Genomic DNA, 20,398 nt, shown 5'->3' with positions numbered 1-20,398 from the left:
GTGGCTGGCGCCTTAGCCGCTTGAGCCACAGGCGCCGAGCCTATATTCCCTTCTTGTTCTCCAGCCTGTTCGTGCATTCTTTCCAAAAAATCGAGACTTTTTAAAACGCCCGGGGACGCGGGACAAATTGTTGAAAAGCGGTACTGTCGTGCCAAAATCGGGATGTCTGGTCACCCAAGTTTAGTAAAATCACAAGATCTGGAATTGGAGGGCCCCAAAGGGAGGAACCCTGATTCTCCTGGGGTCGGAAGTCCGGAGGAATGTGAAAAAACCTTGACTGTGAACCACAGTTATGTAGATTATATCATATTCCAGATATGAATGCTCCAGACAAAAATCAGAAAACTGTACCTTTTCTATATGTGATGTATTTTAGTGTTTTCTATTCTATTCTATATCATTTAACAAATAGTCACAATCCACTTAAACTTCACAAACCACAATGGGTCAAGAATAATCATTTAAAAGACACTGGTCTGAGAGACCAGTCAGTGCCCAAGGGCTGTGACTGGTCTTAAGAATGGTTCCAGTGGTGATTCTATAACAAATAAAGCATTTGCAGAGCTGTGGTAAGGAGTCCCTCCCATGGGCGATACACCCTGCAGCCAGACACTGTTGAAAGCTGCTGGCCCTGAGGCCAGCCCTATGAGTGAAGCTTGGCACACCTGCTGTTGCTTATTCTCTTACAGGCAAGGTTAGGGTTATTTCCTCAAAGGTGAATGGAAGTTACCTGATGTTGATTTGGTTGTCTTCCATCTTTTCTTTCAGGAATTCAAAAGCTCACTAAGCAGGTGAGTGAACCTAACAGTTTCTGGCTCTCTCTTCATTCCCCACCTAACTTTTCACCTTCTAATCCTCCCTCCTGCTTCCGTGAGCAAGGGGGGAACTTCTGGGGCAAATGTCCTCCTGCCGGGCCACAGCTTATCCCACATGAGGTTTGGCTCTCCCCTTTCTACCTCTTTCTACCAAGAGGACCTCATTATCTTAACTGTCAGAGTTCTGTCCTGCAGGTGCAGCAATGTGCCTGGTCCCAAGCCAACCACAGTGTCTTCTGAGATGAAGAGTAAAGTCTGGAATGTTTCCCTTAAGACTTTTGTTTTAAAAGGGCTGTTGAAGAAGTTCAAAGGTAGGGACTTAGGCTCTAAGCTGGGCCGTGCAATTTGGGTGGCAGTGGTCAGATTCTGGTTCCCAAGGGTCCCCAGTATGCCTTTCCAGAAGCTGTGTGAGAAAAGCGGAAAGATCTGAGAGTGCTAAGCCCAGTCTGGGTGGGGAGAAGTTGGTGGCAAATCTAGTCAGTCCCCCAGGGCATGCAGCTCCCCTCTGGGTCAGACTGGGCAGAGGAGTATTGGGGGCAAAAGAAGGCTGAAGTGGGGACCTCAGTTCTGGGACATCACCCCAGGGCCTCTGGAGTATCTGGGAGTGAGTGAGACCACTGGGTTATAGGTGTTGGAAGGGCTGGTGTCCTTGCTAGACAATCTAGGTCTAGTTCACACACACTCTGTTTTGTTTCTTCTCAGAGGATCTTCAGGGAGAGCTGGAGAAAGAGGAGAAAGGTAGGGATGGTGGTTATAACAGTGAGTATTGAGCATTTGGCTGCACAAGGAACCCACTCCTGCCAGTGGCCATCCCAGGGTTTTGTACACTGTTAGTTCCTTCTGTCTGCCCATCTTGACAACCCTGCCAGTCTGCCCCCATTTATCTGGCCCTGGCCTGGGCATCTCTGACTCCCTGAGGTGGCCCATAAGCTATAGGTCAGTCAGGAGTAAGAGTGCCCTGCACCTCAGGATACTCGGGTTGGGGAAAGCTTGTCAGTCACCTGGATGAACCTTTTCCCTGTCCTGCTACAGGACACATGGAGGCCTCTCCTGGGGATGTGGGCTATATGCATGAGACCAAGGAAGCAAAGAGGGGTGGTGGTGGCTAAAGACGGGACGGAAGATGTTTCTGACCCCTGCAGTCCTTTGGATGGTGTGGATCCAACACCAAAGGAAGTGAAAGAGAGGGGACAGGAGCAAAAGGCAAAATTCCTGATGCCAAAGACTAAGCCAGATCAGAGGTTACCCACGTAGTATCTAAACCAACTAAGTGAGACCATGCCCCTTGTCTGCTCAGAGCCCTGTAGTGGCCCTTCTCATTCAATAAAGGCCAGAGTCCTCACAGTGGCCTTCAAGGTCCCTAGGGATATGGCCTCACTGCACACTACCCCCCAGCCTGGGCCCACTCCATGCAGCTGTATGCCCTCCTTGCTGCTCCAAAAATATACCAAGAACACGCCCACCTCAGGGCCTTTGCACTGCATTGGCTGCTCCTGGGCCTGAAACATGCTCCCCCCTGACAGCTGACAGCCCTATGGCTGGCCTCCTCACCTTATATATCTTTGCTCAAGTGATCCTTTTCAGTGAGAGCCCTCATTGGCCACTCTAGAAATTATAGCCTCCTCTTCTGGCCCCTCTTATTGCCTCTCTCCCCTGCTAGAAGGAAGCTACAAGTGGGCAGGGTACTTCCCTGTCTTGTTCTGTGTGGTATTATATGGGGGTCTACAACAGTGCCTGGGACACAGTGACACTCACAATAAGTCCACATATTTTAAATTTTTATTACTAGGATTTTCAAATTAACTCAGAAATATCCAGAAGATGGCTCAGCACCCGTAGGTCAGTGGTTAGGGTGCCAGCCACATGCACCAAGGCTGGTGGGTTTGAGCCTGGCCTGGCCTGGGCCTGCTAAACAACGACAACAATAACAATAACGACAAAAATAGCTGAGCATTGTGGCGGACGCCGATAGTCCCAGCTACTCCGGAAGCTGAGGCAAGAGAATCACTTAAGCCCAAGAGTTTGAGGTTGCTGTAAGCTGTGATTCCAAGAACTCTACTGAGGCAACATAGTGAGAAGATTACAATGAATGTTTTGTACCCATCATAGCTTTAGCAACAACCAATTTGTGGCCAATATTTTTCATACATGTGGCTACCCACTTCTTCCCACTGAGTCATTTTAAAACAAATCATGGACAACATATCTTTTCCATTAATATCTTGTTCTGTTAAATCTAAAGAGATAGACGTTTTAAAAATGTAATCACACTGGGCGTGGTGGCTCACACCTGTAATCTTAGCACTCTGGCAGGCTGAGGCGGATGGATTGCTTGCGCTCTGAGTTCAAGACCAGCCTGAGCAAAAGTGAGACCCCCCCATCTCTACTAAAAATAGGAAAACTGAGGCAAGAGGATTGCTTGAGCCTGAGTTTGAGGTTGCTGTGAGCTATGATGCCACAGCACTCTTCCCAGGGTGACAGCTTGAGACTCTGTCCCCCCCCCAAAAATGTAATCACAAAGATATAATCACACCTAGAAAATTAATGATTTTTTTCAATATCTAGCATTTGAATTTCCTCAATTGTTTATTCAATTGGATTTGTTGACCTGTTTGAATTAGGATCAAAATCAGGCCCCCACACTGCATTTGTTTGATTTCAGTTAGGTGCTTATTGAGTAAAAAAAAAGTATCTGGGAGGAAGAGTGTGGATGGATTGTGCATTGTACAATGCCAGAGGGATTCTAGAAGGAAGGGGAGGATGTTTGCCATGCAGGGAGAGGCTGTGCCAGGGATCTGCATGGGAACACCTGTCCCTCTGTCTCTGACTGCAGTGGAACTCACCTTGGACCCAGACACAGCCAACCCACGCCTCATTCTTTCTCTGGATCTTAAAAGTGTGCGCCTCGGCCTGCGGGCCCAGGACCTGTCCAGTCACCCGCACCGCTTTGATACCAACACCCGAGTCTTGGCGTCCTGTGGATTCTCTTCGGGCCGGCATCACTGGGAGGTGGAAGTGGGCTCCAAGGATGGCTGGGCCTTCGGTGTGGCCCGTGAGAGTGTGCGCCGCAAGGGCCTCACGCCCTTCACACCTGAGGAGGGTGTCTGGGCACTGCAGCTCAATGGTGGCCAGTACTGGGCTGTGACCAGTCCCGAGAGAACACCCCTCAGCTGTGGACACCTGTCACGTGTGCGGGTGGCCCTGGACTTGGAGGTGGGAGCCGTGTCCTTCTATGCTGTGGAGGATATGCGCCACCTCTATACCTTCCGTGTCAACTTCCAGGAGCGCGTGTTCCCACTTTTCTCTGTCTGTTCCACTGGCACCTACTTGCGAATCTGGCCTTGAGGAGCACTATGTGGAAAGAGCCTCCTCTCCTGTCTGCCTGGGAAGGAATGGGTCTATCTTCCACTCTCCTACCCTAGACTGCTCAAGAGTGGTTGCTACAGACACAACCCCAGAGGCATGAGAGTGAATAACTGTGGTCAATAGAGCAGGGGAAAGAAGGCATTGGATTGTTGGGCCTGTCCCATCCCTGTGGACAGATGGATTTGGCCAGAGCACTGAGGAAGTGGAGGTGGCTGAGGACAGGACCTCAGCTCTTGACAGGGAGGCTTCTTATCAGAGAGCCTTGCTACCCTGACTCAGGAGGTCTCTGGTTCCATGGAACAATGAATGTCAAACTGGTCCTGTGCTGGCCTCAGTTCCAAGGGGACAGGTTTGGGCATGGCCAGCCAGGCTCAGTGTCACTTCTGTTTTGCCTTCTTAATAGCTGCCAGCTCTACTTTATGAGGTCATGGGACCTCTGGATCCAGCTGAGCTGACAGAGTTGTCTATCAGGGAGGAGCACCATGCTCCTAGCTTGGAAGAGTCTGGGCCAGAACTGGAAGGAGTCCTGCCCATATGAAAGGGAGAAGCTCAGGACAGCAATACAGTGGCCTTACCAGTCCCCAACATCCCATAGCCTATTGACACAGAATGCCGTGTGCAACCTGACCCCAGTGACACATGTTCTCACAGATACTAGCCCCCCTTTCCCAGTGCCAAAGTACACAGCTGCCCTTAAGATTAAAGGGAACTTCAAAACCAAAGTTGGTATTTATAATCTTACAGATGCAACCAGCACCAGCAAAGAAATGCACAGAGCACAAACACACTCCTCTGACAGGCCCCCTCTGAAACTTGCCAAATGTATGCCAATAGTGGAGCAGCCTCGTGCCGAGGCTGGTTCAGCCTGTGTCCTGGAGGGTGGCTGCCTCCTCCCCCTTGGCTAATTGTGCCCCAGCTTCTGCACAGCTGAGCTTCCAGAAGGGTGGCATTGGGCTGTTCCCTGCCCAGTGCTCCTCGAGAAGGGGATGGGGAGATGGAAAAAACACTGTGAGAGTTTCTTGGTTCATTCTTGACTCCTGGGACTGAGTGCAGGAACACATGCATGAGCAAAGTTCCCACCAGAGTGAGCAAGCACAGTGTTTATGTGTGGGCAGATCATGTGTGAGTGTGTGTGTGTGTGTGTGTGTGTGTGTATGTATAGCTCAGATTTCTCAGGGTGGGTGAGGTACAGGGCAGGGAGGGGTGGGTTTTGGAGAGGGTGTTTATTAACACATGTATTAGGTTTGAGTATTGCAAACAGACCTAGGTCAGTTTGGTCATACCCTATTATTGATTTGCAGCCATTTGCATAGTTGTTCATTATCAACCACACCATATTTAGGTGAGGGCCACAGGTTTGCTTCCCCACAACCTCACTACCAGGCTAGATGAATGCCCATGTCAGACCTAATTCTGTCATGCAAGCCCCTGCATACATATGTTGGCATGCAGGGACCATGACAGTTGAAGAGTCCTACCTGTGGTATCATGGAACATCCCTGAGATGCTTCAAACTCACTTTTTTCTCTTTCTTTCTCTCTCTCTCTTTCTTTCTTTCTTTCTTTTTTTTTCAGTCTTGCTTTGTCGCCTCCAGCAGAATGCCATGGCATCATAGCTCACACTCTTGGGCTCAAACAATTCTCTTGCCTCAGCCTCCTAAGTAGCTGGGACCACAGGCGCCTGCCACAGCGCCTGTCTATTTTCAGAGATGAGGATTTTCCTCTAGCTTAGGCTGGTCTCAAACTTGTGAGCTCAGGTGATCTGTTTGCCTTGGTTTCCCAGAGTAGTGGGATTACAGGCGTGAGCCACCATGCCCAGCCTTCCAACTCACTTTGCACAGAAGGCCCTTAAGGTCAGGCACTACACTATGCCAAAGGCAGATCCAGCCCAGGTGCAGTTGCTCATACCTCTAATCTCAGCACTCTGGGTGGCTGAGGCAGGTTTCAGGAGTTTGAGACCAGCCTGAGCAAGAGCAGACCTGTCTCTACTAAAAATAGAAAACTAGTTGGGTGTTGTTTGTGGGTGCCTGTAGTCCCAGCAACTCTGGAGGATGAGGCAAGAGGATCATTTGAGTCCAAGAGTTTGAGGTTGCTGTGAGCTATGATATCATGACATTCTATCCAGGGCTACAGAGTGAGACTCTGCCTCAACAAACAAAACAAAACAAACTAACCAACTAAACAAACAGGCAGATCTAGGTGACAGAGCACCAGTTAAGCAGAACCCTGTGTCTTGCAACCTGGGAATAGGACCATTAAAGTGTCCAGGCTACAGCAGCTTTCCAGAGCATGAGTCCTATGTCCTGCTTATACATGAAAAGTAGCTTTAAAATGTTGTAGCCAATCCATGTATTTGAATTCCATTGATTTCCACAAGGAAAACCCATTTCTAAAATTCGATCACTGATTAAATCGCCTTATGTTATCATCAAGCCCAAATGTTATCTGGTTTGTATGGCTTTTTGACTGAGTATCACAATTCCCTTTGTACTATACAACATTTGTGCTGAATACTGCAACATACATTACAGGTCTCAGAAGGTGGGCTGTCTGGTAGAGGGCCAGGCCTGGGGACTGTGAGGGTGGCTGAACGTATATTTTTATTTTTTGCTTTTCCAAATGTAATTGTGTCCAACAAAGAATGTACATTTACAGAATATATACAATGTGGACATATATAGATATAGATATAGATATATCTGAAGGTAATAACAATTACTATAACAATTGCATGTGGAGGGGAAGAGATGGTCTTGGTCATGAGGGGGCAGTGCAGTGACTTGGAGGTCACAATGGTGGTGTAAGAGTATGGTTGTGTACATTTTCCTTTCCCATCCTTTGGACATCATAAACTCTCTGAGATCACTGGGTCTGTGAGAACAATGACTAGCTTGCTTTGGTCCCTTCTTACCTCACCCATGAGTCCCAGAGCCCTGTCAGGTGCAGAGCCATAAGAATCCAGGCCCCTGCCACCAGACCTTCACTGGGCCCCTCAGCATAAAGACCAGAGGGCTGCCAGGGGCCTGCCTCTGGCCTGGCCACCCAACGACCTATGTCACCTCACCTCGCAGGGACCAAAGCACGGCGGAGCCATCAGGCCAAGGTCCACCACTCCTGTCCCCTGGGCCCTCTTCCTCTTTCCCTGTCCTCCACGCCATAGGCTTTTTATGGGTCCTGACAGACCTCCTCGAGTCAAGGCAAGCTCTAAGAGCTGTCTTTCCCTAATTCGTCCAAAGGCTAGGCAAGGGTTACAGCCTTACCCGGACGCTATACCCTGGCTGAGTTAGCTCCTCTGTGCCTCTCAGGTACCCGCCGCCCTAGACCCAGTTTTTCTTAAAAGTCCAGCACCTCCAAACATCTCAACCTTCTGAGTTCTCCCCCTACCTCCTTATGCCCCACTGCTCCCTCACCCACCCTGCCCACCCCAGACCTGGATTCCCCGCAGGACAGGCCCCTCGACACTCTTCCCCTACTCCTTTCTATAGCTCCAACCTCTGGGTCCCTATCCGCGCCGCGCTCCGCAACCCTGCTCCGCCTTCCCACAGCCAGTGTCCCCAGGACAGTACCCTCCGCACAGCTCCACCCATCGGAGGCCCAGCCGCTCCCGGACATTCTCTGCCCACTTGCGCACCCGGAGCCGGCCTTGTCTCCGCAGGGCTCTCCCAGAGTTCACCGCCAGCGTTCCGTCTACCTGTACACCCGCGCGTGGGCGGGCGGCAGTGGCTATGCAGAGAAACGTTACTCCCGCCACTTTGGCGGTTCACTTACTTGAAACAGCGATCTGCGGCTGCGCGGCGGTTAGCGGCGTCAACTGCTCGTGCGCAGAAAGCTTTTTCGCGGTTGGCTCCATAGCTCAGGGGTTAGAGCACTGGTCTTGTAAACCAGGGGTCGCGAGTTCAAATCTCGCTGGGGCCTGCTCTCGTTTTCTTCCACCTTCAATTTTTTAACCCCTTCTTGAAAGGTGGAAAACCTTAAAATGTACTGGCCAAGTTTAATTTCCGCCTCAGTGGGAGGCTAGACCCTGGTTGAGTTACCTCCCGTGCCGTCGGCTCCTTCCTTACACTCGCGGCGGCCTTTCCTTTCCATCCCAGCAACTCGGGTCCTGCGCGCCTTCTGCCTGCACTTTTGGCGAGTTCAGGGCGGATCTGTACATTCCTCTCTTGTCCCACCCGGGCCCTGCACGCCCTGATTTTCTGCTTTTCCTCTTTCTGGGATGCAGACGATACCACCGCGCCCTTCCCCACCAGGTGTTTCCCGCCGCTCGCAGGCGTTAAGCGTCCTCGGTCTCTAGGTCCCTACCAACCCAGAGTCGCAAGCATTTGTTTGTTTCTCTTCTCTGTGGAATTATACAGAAGGAAAAAAATATATACACATTTTAATAAAGGAAAAAACGATAACAAATTTGTAATACTCAAGTCACAGGGGATGCTCGACTTGACTTGTATTATTACAATTTTAATACAGTTTTTTTCTTAAAATGTGCACACATTTTTTGGCATCCTCTGCATATAGAAAAGTACAAACTTTCACATTCTTAACTGTGGAAGTTCAGGCCTATAGGCTGTAACTGTAATATTCGCGTTTAGTCTTTTTAAAATGTTAGCTTCTTTTAAAACAGAATCAGACCACTAATGTATGCTGACTTCTGGCTTTGATTTATGCTGTTAACCGGTGTGAAGCGTACAAAATGAGCCTAAGTCCTCGGTGACCAGTCCGCGCTGCCCAGTGGGCATATAGAGGCAGGCCTGCGGGAATCTGGGGACGCCCTCCCGCTGCCGAGGCCTTCGCTGCACTGAGCTCCCCAGAGGCCTTGGCGGAGACAGAGGCGACGCCAGGAGCCGCCACACACCAGGGGACCGCAGGAGCCCTCTCTCCGGCTGAAGGGGACCTCGGACAGCCCTGAGCAAGTTGCCGCCTCTCATCGGCCTGGGCTGACTACAGGCTCCAGGGTGGTTCAGGGTTCGAAGCCAGAATCCCGGTGACCGGGGAGAGAAAACCGCTTTCATGTACCTGGGTAGTGGCAGCAGGTGCAGTGAATAGAATGAGTACGGGGCTTCCAGCACGGATCAGGTGTCTGAGGCCTGTGCCAGGAACTATACGCTTCTCTTTCTTATCCATGCCCACTCTTGTCCCCAAAGATGAGACTCTGGGTCAAGACTGGTATGAACTCTCTCCTGATGGGCTAGGAGCCCACAGGCACTTGAGGGCACTTGTACGTCCTAGGTTTCTGGGACTGGTTCCCTCTGCCATCCTGGGAAATGTCCCCTTACTGTAGAAGTTGGATAGCTGGGACCAAGGGAGAAATACTCTGAGAGTTAAATATAGCCATCTTCCCAACTAAAACCTGGATTCTTGATGTGCGTGCGTGGGGAGGAGTCGGCAGTTGTTCCCTAACAATACTTGTATAAACTGGTGAATGACTCAGGCTTTGCAATCAGGAGAAGTCAGAGGTTGGACACTATAGAGGTACCCAAGAAAGGGTGCCCCAGTAGGCTCACAGGTCACCTGGCGGAATCAGGCTGGGTGTGGGTGAGGTGTCCCTGTCCAACTGGCTTTGGAGGTGTGGGTGAGAGGCTTGAAGGGAGGAAGAGCTATGTAGGCTGGGATGCACACTGAGTGAGTCAGTGGGATGTGTGGGGACAAGAGTTACTTTTTTATGATTTTTAGATGTTTATAGCAATATCCATAATGAATAAAAACTGGAAACCCAGGTGTTCATTTACAGGAGTATAAAGTAGGTACATTAAAACAATTTATAGTGTTCAGCAATAAAAACGACAAATTTCTCATATGTGCAACAACATGAAAAAAATCTTTAAAAAAATACTCAGGCCAGGAGCGGTGGCCCAGGTAATCCCAGCACTCTGAGGGGCTGAAGCAGGAGGATCGGTTGAGCTCAGGGGGTGAGACTCAGCCTGAGCAAGAGTGATTACCTCCCCTCAATCCCGTCTACTAAAAATTGAAAAAATTAGCTGGCTGTGGTGGCGCCTGTAGTCTCAGCTACTCAGGAAGCTGAGGCAGGAGGATCACTCGATCACAGTTTGAGGTTGCAAGAAGCTATGATGACTCCACTGCACTCTAACCTGGGTTAGAATGAGGCCCTATCTCAAGAAAGAAAGAAACAAAAATAACCAAAAAATACATATGTTTGAACATTCATTACAGCGCTGAAGACTGTGGTAGTATAGATGTTTCTCAAAGTCCATTAGCAGGAGTAGATTGAGATGCATCAAAAACTCAGCCACCAGAAGTAGTGAGTGGATGAGTTGGCTTGTTTGATCCATAGGGTTGATAAAGGTGTGTTTGTGGGAAACCTGGAAAAGCCACAGATGTATTAGGCTGAATGTGTAAAATGCTAATTTTCTGTAGCTAGTAATCTGATTAAGGAAATAAATAAAACCAGCAGTCCTTAGTACTTGCTGGAAATCCTCTCCAAGGGAGGTGGCAGCAAGACAGGTTCTGCAGCCAGAATGCTTGGGTCTAGTCTTGGTGTTGTATAAGTGTAAATAAGTATTTATTTATTTATGAGACAGAGTCTCGCTCCATGCCCTGGGTGTAGTGCCCTCAAGTGATCCTCCTGCCTCTGCCACGGGACTGGCTGGGACTGTAGGATCTCACCACCAGGGCCTCTGAGTTTTTCTATTTTTAGTAGAGACGGGGAGAGGTGGGTGAGGGGGGTGGGGGTGGGGGTGCCGGGTGTCTCATTCTAGCTCAGGCTGGTCTAGAACTCCTGAGCTCAAGCGATCCTTCCACTTGGGCCTCCCAGAGTGCTGGGATTGTAGGTGTGAGTCACCGCGCCGGGCCTGTAACTTTATTTTAAATGCTAATCCGCCTAAGTAACCGGAGTCCAGCATGGCTATCCGAGGTATAACTCTCCGTGTAGAAACACCTATTTATTCACTGTAAATGTCGCCTTTCTTCTTAAAGCCGGGGTCGATGTTGCTGAAAACCTCACAGGCTGTGATGCCTGTAGCCCACTACATGTGCCTTCTGGAGCACGTATACTTTTCCCCGAGCTACGCGCATAAGCCCCGGGTCTGGGAGGTTGCGCTTTCAGTCTGGCAGCAGCCCAAGCTCGCGCTTCTGTGGTAAGTCTCTCTAAACAAATCACTCATTACCTTTTTCAACAAACTGGTGCTTAAATAAGAAAATCACCCTTTATTGACAAACTAGATTTGTCTGCCTCCTTTGCTTTCTAGGCTCCTTAGGTATTTGGGGATCCCTTAGCATTTGAGTGTACTGCCCTTTTGCGCAACAGACTTTTACCGCGAAATGACCCAAAGACCAAGGCCACAACTCGGGGAGCCCAGCTTGGAAAAGACAGAGAGGAGGAGAAGCTGGAGCTTTGTCTTCTCCAAGCTCTTTTATAACAATGCAGGGAATTTTTGTGCTGGTGACACAAAAAATGAACCCGTGGCCCAGCTTTGAGTGGATTATTGAGAATTTTACAGCAGGGAATCCTAATTATTGTTTTTTACTGCTAAATAACCCAGTGCAGTTAAAGCTTTATGGGCGAGAGCAGGTCCCAGGCGAGGGAGGAGGGAAGCGCCGGCGCTCCCGGGCCTGGGGTTCCTGGGCAAGAAGCGTCTCTGGGCTGGGGCCGCGAGCCCGGTGCGCACCGAACCCGGTGAACAGTCACCCTAGAGAGGGTAGGGTACCCAATCACTGGTCATCTGTGCCTTACACTTACCTACATTTTCCGAGCGTTTTGCCAGTGAGTATGTATTGCTTTTTATATTTAAACAAAAAAAGAGAAAAGAGCCTCCGCCCCCTGGTTTCTTTCACTTTGCTTCTCGCGGCTCATGACCCAGCCTGTCAGCTGTCCCCTCTGGGTTGGCCAGCCTTTGCGCGCCGCCCCTGGGTTCCTGGTCTGCGCCTTACTTGGGGTCCCTTGGGAGGGGGCGCCCAGCCTTCAGGACCGGAGGATAGTCCTGCTTACTTCTCCAGAGGTCCTGGCGGGGAGGCGCTCTACATAACTCCCACAGTTCTCAGAGGGACAAGGGATGTGGAGCATTTACACTTCACGGAGATACGAGTGCCTGAGGGATAATGGCGGACGCAAAGATGAATGGCTATACCTTAAGCCTATAAAATCCATTTTTGGGGTGATGAAATCCTCACACAAGAGAATCATGAATTGATCCTAAGACTAACTTTTCAGCTGGCTCGTTGGTCTAGGGGTATGATTCTCGCTTTGGGTGCGAGAGGTCCCGGGTTCAAATCCCGGACGAGCCCGTTCTTTTTGATGTTTTTCATGTCCACTTAAATTGGTTACATTGTTGGTTTTGATCCTACCCTGTGTTGGGGGTGGGGCGGGAAGCATCACCGAGATTTATGCGAGTGCTGGGTTTCAGGAAGAAGCGCAGACAAGAGAACGAAAGAGCCAGCCCAGAACTGAGGGTTGTGGGCGAGAGATTGGGCACAGAGCTGCGCGTGGGTGTCACCTTCAGTGTAGATTATGAGATTTTCACTTACAGTTAACACCATATATCCGACAGGCATGCAGAATTCGTCAGCAACAGTCAATAGTATTTCACCGAAGGTAGTTTTGGCAGGTTTTTGTAGTGTAGTGGTTATCACATTGGCCTAACACGCATGAAGGTCCCCGGTTCGAAACTACACGGGAACAGCTTCTTCTTTCATTTACAGTGTTTTTAAATTTTTACCATTTTTTTCTAGCAGAAGAGATAAAATGATGCTTTTTGCTTAATACTTAACTTGTTACACAGTACTGGGAACTCATCTTGAACATCCCACTAGTATTTCCACCTGGTTACGGAGGCGGAAAGACAGTATGGGCAAAGAAAGTTACCCATACCCCAGCTTTACCCTGGGCACCGCACCCATGAAGACTTGAACACATCTCACTGGCACGTACCCACCCAACACAAAGACAATCCACTCGACAGCCGCACGGTTTCAAAGGGAATCTCAGACCCGCAGGACAGCAGGGATGTAGGCTAACTGCCTCCCATGGGACATAAAAAGCTAGACACCACACTAGACTGGCAGAGGTGGGATTCGGATGCACGACCCCAAAAAGGCTGCCGCCTTAAACCTCTTAGCTACAATACCCGGTTAGAAATGTGTCGTTTTGCGTATTACTTCAGTAAAGACAGAGTGCCCGGGATCCTTGAGAAATATGAGTTTGCAAATTTGGTTTCTTCCACCAGCCCTCACAGTGGGGAATTCCCTAAGCGCAGACCCTAAATTCTCATTTGGGGAGGTCACTTAAGTCATCCCCAGCGTCCCACTTTGGAGACTGGAGTACGCCTTCCAGACTTCTGGACTCATTCCTTATAGAAAAACAAAAACAAAAAGTGTGAACGTGTGTTTTTATAAATTAAAAAGGAGGTGAGAGGCCTAATTATCCATTCTCAATTTTTTCTTTTTAATCCACATGTGGGAAGTGGCACCGATACGTTCCAGTGCATCTTACTGCCCATGCTGGCCACAGTTTCTACCGCGGCCTTCGCGAGGCCCTGCTGCTGGAAGATTTCCTCCCTTTAAGCAAGATTCCACCTGAAAGTATCTGGTGTTGAAAGAACTTTTGTCATAATATGCTTGCTTGCACATTGTACGAGGGATTTTTTTTTTCCTGATTAGAAAAATCTATTTGTAAAAAATAGCAAAATCCAAGAAACCGTATAGAACTAAGAAACACCCAAACCCCTGCAACTCTAAGATAAACATCAATATTTGGTGAACAAATATCCAGTTTGATTTCCTGTTGATTTTTCCCTCTACCAACATGTTCACATCCTTAGTTGTGATTTTGCTGTAGATTAACATTTAAATCATGTTTTTTAAACTTAGATTCTGTGTCATGAAATCTCAACCTCATTTAAAAGTCTGGCTCAAATTCCAGAAGAGGAAAGCAACCTGATTTCTATAACTGTGGTCCTAACTTTGGGAGATAGAAAGTAGGAAAGGTAGAATAAACTGGAATTATTTCAGCATCTCAGCACAGATACTTCGTTTCTTAATGTACTTGGGACTACAGGCACTGGCCACAATGTCTGTCTGTTTTTTTTGGAGATGAGCCTCACTCTTGCTCAGGCTGGTCTTGAACTCTTGATCTCAAGCAATCTACCTGCCTTGGCCTCCCAGAGTGATAGGATTACAGATGTGAGCCACCGATCTGGTCCAAATTTTTACTTCTTATATACCCAAAGCTCTTTTTCCAATGTGGCATTCTTTCTTAATTTGCGTAGTTCAAAGCAAAAATCACATTAATCTCTTAGTATAACTCAGTGACTTATTACAACATTCTACTTCAGAAGTTAATTTCCTAAACTAAATCAATCCACCTAAACTACTCAAGATAGATATTGTTAAGGTGGGAGCTAAATTTACAAAACAGTAAGAATGGGAGATAGTAAAAGTCAGGCATGAGCTTTTAGCGGTTCTCAACCTGTGGGTGGAGACACTTTTGGAGGTCGAAGGACCCTTTCACAGGGGTTGCCTAAGACCATCCTCATATCAGATATTTACATTATGATTCATAACAGTAGCAAAATTACAGTTGTGAAGTAGCAACGAAAATTTTATGGTTGGGGTCACCACAACATGAGGAACTGTATTAAAAGATCACGGCATTAGGAAGGTTGAGAACCACTGAGTTGGACCAACTAGACCCTATGTCTAATGGGAGCTAGGGGCTGAAGGTCAGGCAGGACCAACCAGATCAGCTGTGTCATGTCTGCCTTAGCCTCCGTGATTCCATCTTATTCTCACTACATGTGACATGTGCTTTCACAGGCACCCCTCTCCCCTGTTGTTTCCTCTGCCTTTGAATAATTTCATTCCTAGGTTAATATTCTCTGGCCGTATGCTTTGTTTTGTCATTTTAAACTACTTCCCTCAGGGTTGCTCTCTGCTTTGTCGAATTCCCTCTGAATAACAGACAGAGGCTATTTTTTGTTTTTCAGAGACCCCTTTACCACCATGGCACTCTACCCGGGGTGATAGAATGAGACTTTTGTCTCCAAATCAATCAATCCATCAATCAATAGATAGGCCAGGCGCAGTGGCTCATGCCTGTAATCCTAGCATACTAGGAGGCTGAGGTGGGTGGATTTCTTGAGCTCATGAGTTCGAGACCAGCCTGAGCAAAAGAAAGACACCCCCTACCTCCCCATCTCTACTAAAAATAGAAAATCTGAGGCAAGAGGATCACTTGCACCCAACAGTTTTGAGGTTGCTGTGAGCTATGACACCATAGCTCCCAACCCAAGGTGACAGCTTGAGACTCTGTCTCAAATAAATAAATAAATAAATAAAGTATATATTTCAGTGGTATTAAATATATTCATATTGTTAGGTAACTGTTGGGTTTCAGGCAGCTTCCTGGGTCCTGGGTTCTTGGAGTACTCTTGTTTGAAAAATGATCCGGCACTCCAAAGTAAGACAAGTGTGAAAGTTCATTAAAGAAGAGAAAGATAGGTTTAGAGAGCAGAAAACTCTACAAAGAGGATACATTCACCATATACAGTGAACAAGCTTTCAATGCCAGGGCAAGCAGGCAAAGAGACAAAGAGGCCTGGACCACAGCCCAGTCAGGCCTTCCTCGTGATTCAGAGGTCATCTCGGAACCAGAGTCACATGGGGAGTGTGGGCCACGTAATTAGTCTTCAGGCTGTTGTAGGTCACCTACAGGACTCTATTGTACCCTTGTTGGGCTAGAAAGTCCTCTACATGCTTTTGCAGTTGGTATGCTACATTCTGATGGGTAGATTGGTAGGTTCCCTTCTCCCCAGGTGTGAGCAATCACTTGGGTCAAAATTAAGTGGGCAACACCAAGATGGCAGCCTGGGGGGTCCACCCTTGAGCTCCTTCCCCAGGAGAGCTTTCCTATCTAACTACCTAACGTGCCTATGGCTACTATCCATAATGTTTTCCTCATTCCATACTGTTTCCTCTCTCCCCGCAGGCCCAGGCAAACCAGTAACCACTGTTCTACTTTCTGTCTCAGTGAATCTGACTACTATAGGTCCTTTTTTTTTTGTGGAGACAGAGTCTCACTTTATTGCCCTCGGTAGAGTGCTGTGGTATCACACAGCTCACAGCAACCTCCAACTCCTGGGCTTGGGCGATTCTCTTGCCTCTGTCTCCTGAGTAGTTGGGACTACAGGTGCCCACTACAACACGAGCTATTTTTCTGTTGCAGTTGTCATTGTTGTTTTAGCTGGGCCAGGCTGGATTTGAACCCTCTGGCCTTGGTGTATGTGGCTGGCATCCTACCCGCTGTGCTACCGGCGCCACCAATTTTTCTATTTTTAGTAGAGATGGGTCTCACTCTTGCTTGGACTAGTCTCAAGAAACCCTGAGCTCAAGAGATCCTGCTGCCTTGGCCTCTTACAGTGTTAGGATTACAGGCAAGAACTACTGTGCTTGGTCAAATTTAAAAAAAAAAAAATTCCACTATAGTGGGCAAAAATACAACCATGGTGTTTTCCAATAGTGGCTGTACTTTTTACATTCTTATCAGCAATTTGTAACAGTAGCACTTTGTCCACCTCCTTACTAACATTTGGTCGTTTTTCCACTTTTCTACATTTATCACTATTTGTATGTCTTCTTTGAAAAAATGTTCACGTCCTTTACTCATTCTTGAATTGGGTGGTCTGTATTTTGTTGAGTTGTAGTTCTTTACATATTCTAAATATGTAATTCTAAACATATTATTCCATTATCAGAGAGGTGATTTGCAAATATTTTCTATCTTTTTACTCTGCTGATATTACCCTTTATGTCCAAGTTTGTTGAATTTTTTTTCTGTTTTTTTTTTTTTTTGAGCCCGAGTCTCACTATGTGGCCCTCGGTAGAGTGCTGTGGTGTCATAGCTCACAGCAACCTCCAACTCTTGGACTTAAGGGATTCTCTTGCTTTAGCCTCCCAAGTAGCTGGGACTACAGGTGTCTACCACAATGCCCGGCTATCTTTTTTTTTTTTTTTTTTTTTGTTTTTGTCCTGGGCTGGGTTTGAACCTGCCACCAGCTTATGGGGCCAGTGCCCTACTCCTTTGAGCCACTGGTGCCACCCCTGGCTTTTTGGGGTTTTTTTTGTAGTTGTCATTGTTTGTCAGGCCCAGGCTGGATTAGAACCCGCCAACTCTGTGGCTGGCACCCTAGCTGCTGAGCTGCAGGCACTGAGTCATGTTGAAAGTTTTTATCAGGAGAGGGTATTGAACTTTGTCAAATGCTTTCTCTGGATCAATTGAGATGATCACCTTTTTCTTCCTCCCTTCATCCTGTTAATGTGGAGGATTTTCTTAGTGTTGAGTTATGATAGTTATTTACCTTTTTCAGCTCCAAGTTCTTGTCAAATATATCATTTGCAAATATTTTCTCCTCAACTAGTTTTTTGGCAAAGGTGCAAAGCAATCCAATAGAGAAATGATAGCCTTTTAACCAACTGGTGCTGGAGTATCCATGGCAAAAGAACACAGGGCCCTAGTCAAATAGATTTCAGCCAAAACCTTATGGCTTGTACAAGAATGAACTTAAAAGAGATCACAGACTTAAATGTAAAATTTAAAACTATAAAATTTTTAGAAAAAATAGAAAATATTGGCCAGGTGCAGTGGCTCATGTTTGTAATCCTACCACTGTGGGAGGCTGAAGTGAGAAGATCACTTTAGCTTAGGAGTTTGAGATTGGCCTGAGCAAGAGTGAGATACTGTCTCTATTAAAAGAGGAAAAATTAGCTGGGTATTGTGGTGTGCCCCTAAAGTCCCGGCTACTTTGGAAGCTGAGGCAAGAGGATCTTTGAGCCCAGGAACTTGAGCTGTGAACTATGATGATGCCACAGCACTCAAGCAAGGGTGATGGAGTGATACTCTGTCTCAAAAACAAAACAAAACAAAACAAAACAATCTATCTATCTATCTATCTATCTATTTATCTTCAGGACCTAAACGTCTATGGGAAAAAGATAAATTGGACCTCACCACAATCTAGAACTTTTCCTCTGTGAAAGACACTGTTAAGAGAATTAAAAGATGTTTTAAAAGTAAAAACAAAATGCCTAATCATGGATAGCTTTCCACAATTGGGGATCTTCAGCCTGTCATTCCAGGTATCTGAAGATCTTTGTGTCAGAGCTTAAACCTACCAAAGAATTCATCTCACATTGCCTCCTGGGTTCCCCCTCCATTCTCAGGTTCCCCCCTTCATATACAGGCAAGAGGGATGTCAGGAGTGCCAAGTCCAAGGCTGACTGAGAGAACGCCCTGCCTGTTGAAAATGGCTCCATGAACAGACACAAAAGGATCCCCCACCCAATATTTGCTTTTCCTACAGCTTTCTTATGCTTTAGATTCTCAAACCTTTAGCAGCCAATAACCAGAACATTATAATCTTTCTGTTGAACTAACCCTCTTAACCTTTTGAGTTGTCTCCCAGAAACAGCAGACTCTTCCCAGGACAACAATACCAAGACTCACCCTCCACCACCAACCTGAACTAAACCTCCAGCACATGCTTTCAACACAACTTGTCCCAATACCTAAATAGCCACATCTTTCTGAGTGTCCCTCCCCTCCTTTCAAGACAGAATCTCACTCAGTCACCCTGAGGAGAGTGTCCTGGAGTCATCACAGCTCACAGCAACCTCAAGCTCCTGGGCTCCTCCTGCCTCAGCCTCCAGAGTAGCTGGGACTACAGTTGCCTGCCCCAATGAAGAGGCTGTTACAGGATGAAGAGGCTGGCCACCTGCACTGTCAGCAGAGACAGGGACCGGGTTCCACAAGCTTTATTATTAGAAGGTTAGCAATTCTGGAAAACAGTGAGAGTAGCCTCTCTGAGACTGTTCTGCCTTTCCATTTCCAAAACGACAGTTTTATACATAAAATTTCAAAGCAAAAGCCAGGTTAGCCCTTATGGTTTTTTTTTTTTTTGAGACAGAGTCTCATGTTGCCCTTGGTAGAGTGCTATTCCGTCACAGCTCACAGCAACCTCCAATTCCTGGGCTTGAGTGATTTTCTTGCCTTAGCTTGCCAAGTAGCTGTGAGCCTACCACAACGCCTGGCTATTTTCTTTTGTTGTTGTTGCTGGGCAAGGCTATTTTTTTGTTGTTGTTGCAGATATCACTGTTGCTTTAGTTAGCCTGGCCAGGTTCGAACCCAGAAGCCTTCGTGTATGTGGCTGGTGCTGTAACCACTGTGCTACAGGTACCGTGGAGCTATTAGCCCTTATCGTAAATAACACTAATAACCCTATCTTAAACAACCATAATCAGCATAATCAGATAATAGATTAAACCCCACCCAAATAGGGTGGACCCACCTAAAAGAATCAACTCCCTACCCTCTCCTACCAAATGTCCTATTTAAGAAGGGTGAATGTGTCAACCCTCTACCCTACCACATTGGATGTCCCACCTGGGAAAGGTGAATGGGCCAGCCCCCACCCTTACAACAGATGTCCAACCCGGGAAAGGGAATTTCTGGACCCCTACCTTCCTGACCTTAAACCCCCGCCATTCACCATTACCTAAGTGTGGATTTCTTCCAGGCCCAGTTGGAAATCTTACCCCACCTGCACCCAGATGGAATAAAGCCATTTATTTAGTTATTTTGAGACAGAGTTTCACTATGTTTTCCTCAGTAGAGTGTTGTGGTGTCACAGCTCACAGCAGCCTCAAACTCTTGGGCTCAAGTGATCTGATTGCCTCAGCCTCCTGGTTAGCTGGGACTACAGGTGCCTGCCACAATGCACAGCTATTTTTTTGTTGCAGTTGTCATTGTTGTTAAGCCAGCCCAGGCTGGGTTCAAACCTGCCAGCCCTGTTGTATGTGACTGGCGCTATAACCACTGAGCACAGGCACTGAGCCAATAAACCATTTAAATTGCACAAACCGGCTTCTATTTTCCTTTCATCAAGTGCCTCGAATAATCTTTCATCTTTGGCTCCGTAACCTTTCACCCATGACTCATACATAATAAACAATAATTGACAAAACCAACGACCCCAAACAACATTTCTAATTCAAAAGTTTTTTGCTTTTTTTGAGACAGAGTTTCACATTGTCACCCTTGGTAGAGTGCTGTGGTGTCACAGCTCACAGCAACCTCAAACTCTTAGGCTCAAGTGATCCAATTGCCTCAGTCTCCCAAGTAGCTGGGCCTATGGATGACCTGCACTAATTTTCCCTGCTAATTTTCTACTTTTAGTAGAGACAAGTTCTCACTCTTTCTCAGGCTGGTCTCAAACTCCT

At 47.4% G+C, this 20,398-nt stretch overlaps 1 protein-coding gene and 2 non-coding genes across 4 annotated transcripts in view; all 3 read left to right on the top strand.

Moving 5' to 3' along the window:
• The window catches only part of TRIM7 (tripartite motif containing 7), a 10,770-nt gene extending 5,867 nt beyond the window's left edge, over positions 1–4,903 (top strand). For both annotated transcript variants that reach the window (XM_003800177.3, XM_023519301.1), the window contains 4 exons: positions 769–791; positions 1,011–1,126; positions 1,518–1,553; positions 3,649–4,903. In XM_003800177.3, coding sequence (XP_003800225.1) covers positions 769–791; positions 1,011–1,126; positions 1,518–1,553; positions 3,649–4,160 — 687 coding nt within the window. In that variant the 3' untranslated portion in view covers positions 4,161–4,903. The remainder of the gene's footprint in view (positions 1–768; positions 792–1,010; positions 1,127–1,517; positions 1,554–3,648) is intronic.
• Positions 4,904–8,022: 3,119 nt separating this feature from the next.
• Positions 8,023–8,095, top strand: TRNAT-UGU. The gene has a single exon. It is a non-coding gene; the product is annotated as a tRNA-Thr (tRNA).
• A 4,248-nt stretch (positions 8,096–12,343) lies between these two features.
• TRNAP-UGG lies at positions 12,344–12,415 on the top strand. Its single transcript has one exon. It is a non-coding gene; the product is annotated as a tRNA-Pro (tRNA).
• The last annotated feature ends 7,983 nt before the right edge of the window (positions 12,416–20,398 follow it).

This window comes from Otolemur garnettii, unplaced genomic scaffold, assembly GCF_000181295.1.
Source record: "Otolemur garnettii isolate 467f Iridium unplaced genomic scaffold, OtoGar3 scaffold00171, whole genome shotgun sequence".
Lineage (NCBI taxonomy): Eukaryota > Metazoa > Chordata > Mammalia > Primates > Galagidae > Otolemur > Otolemur garnettii.
This window is presented reverse-complemented; position numbering and strand designations above follow the sequence as displayed.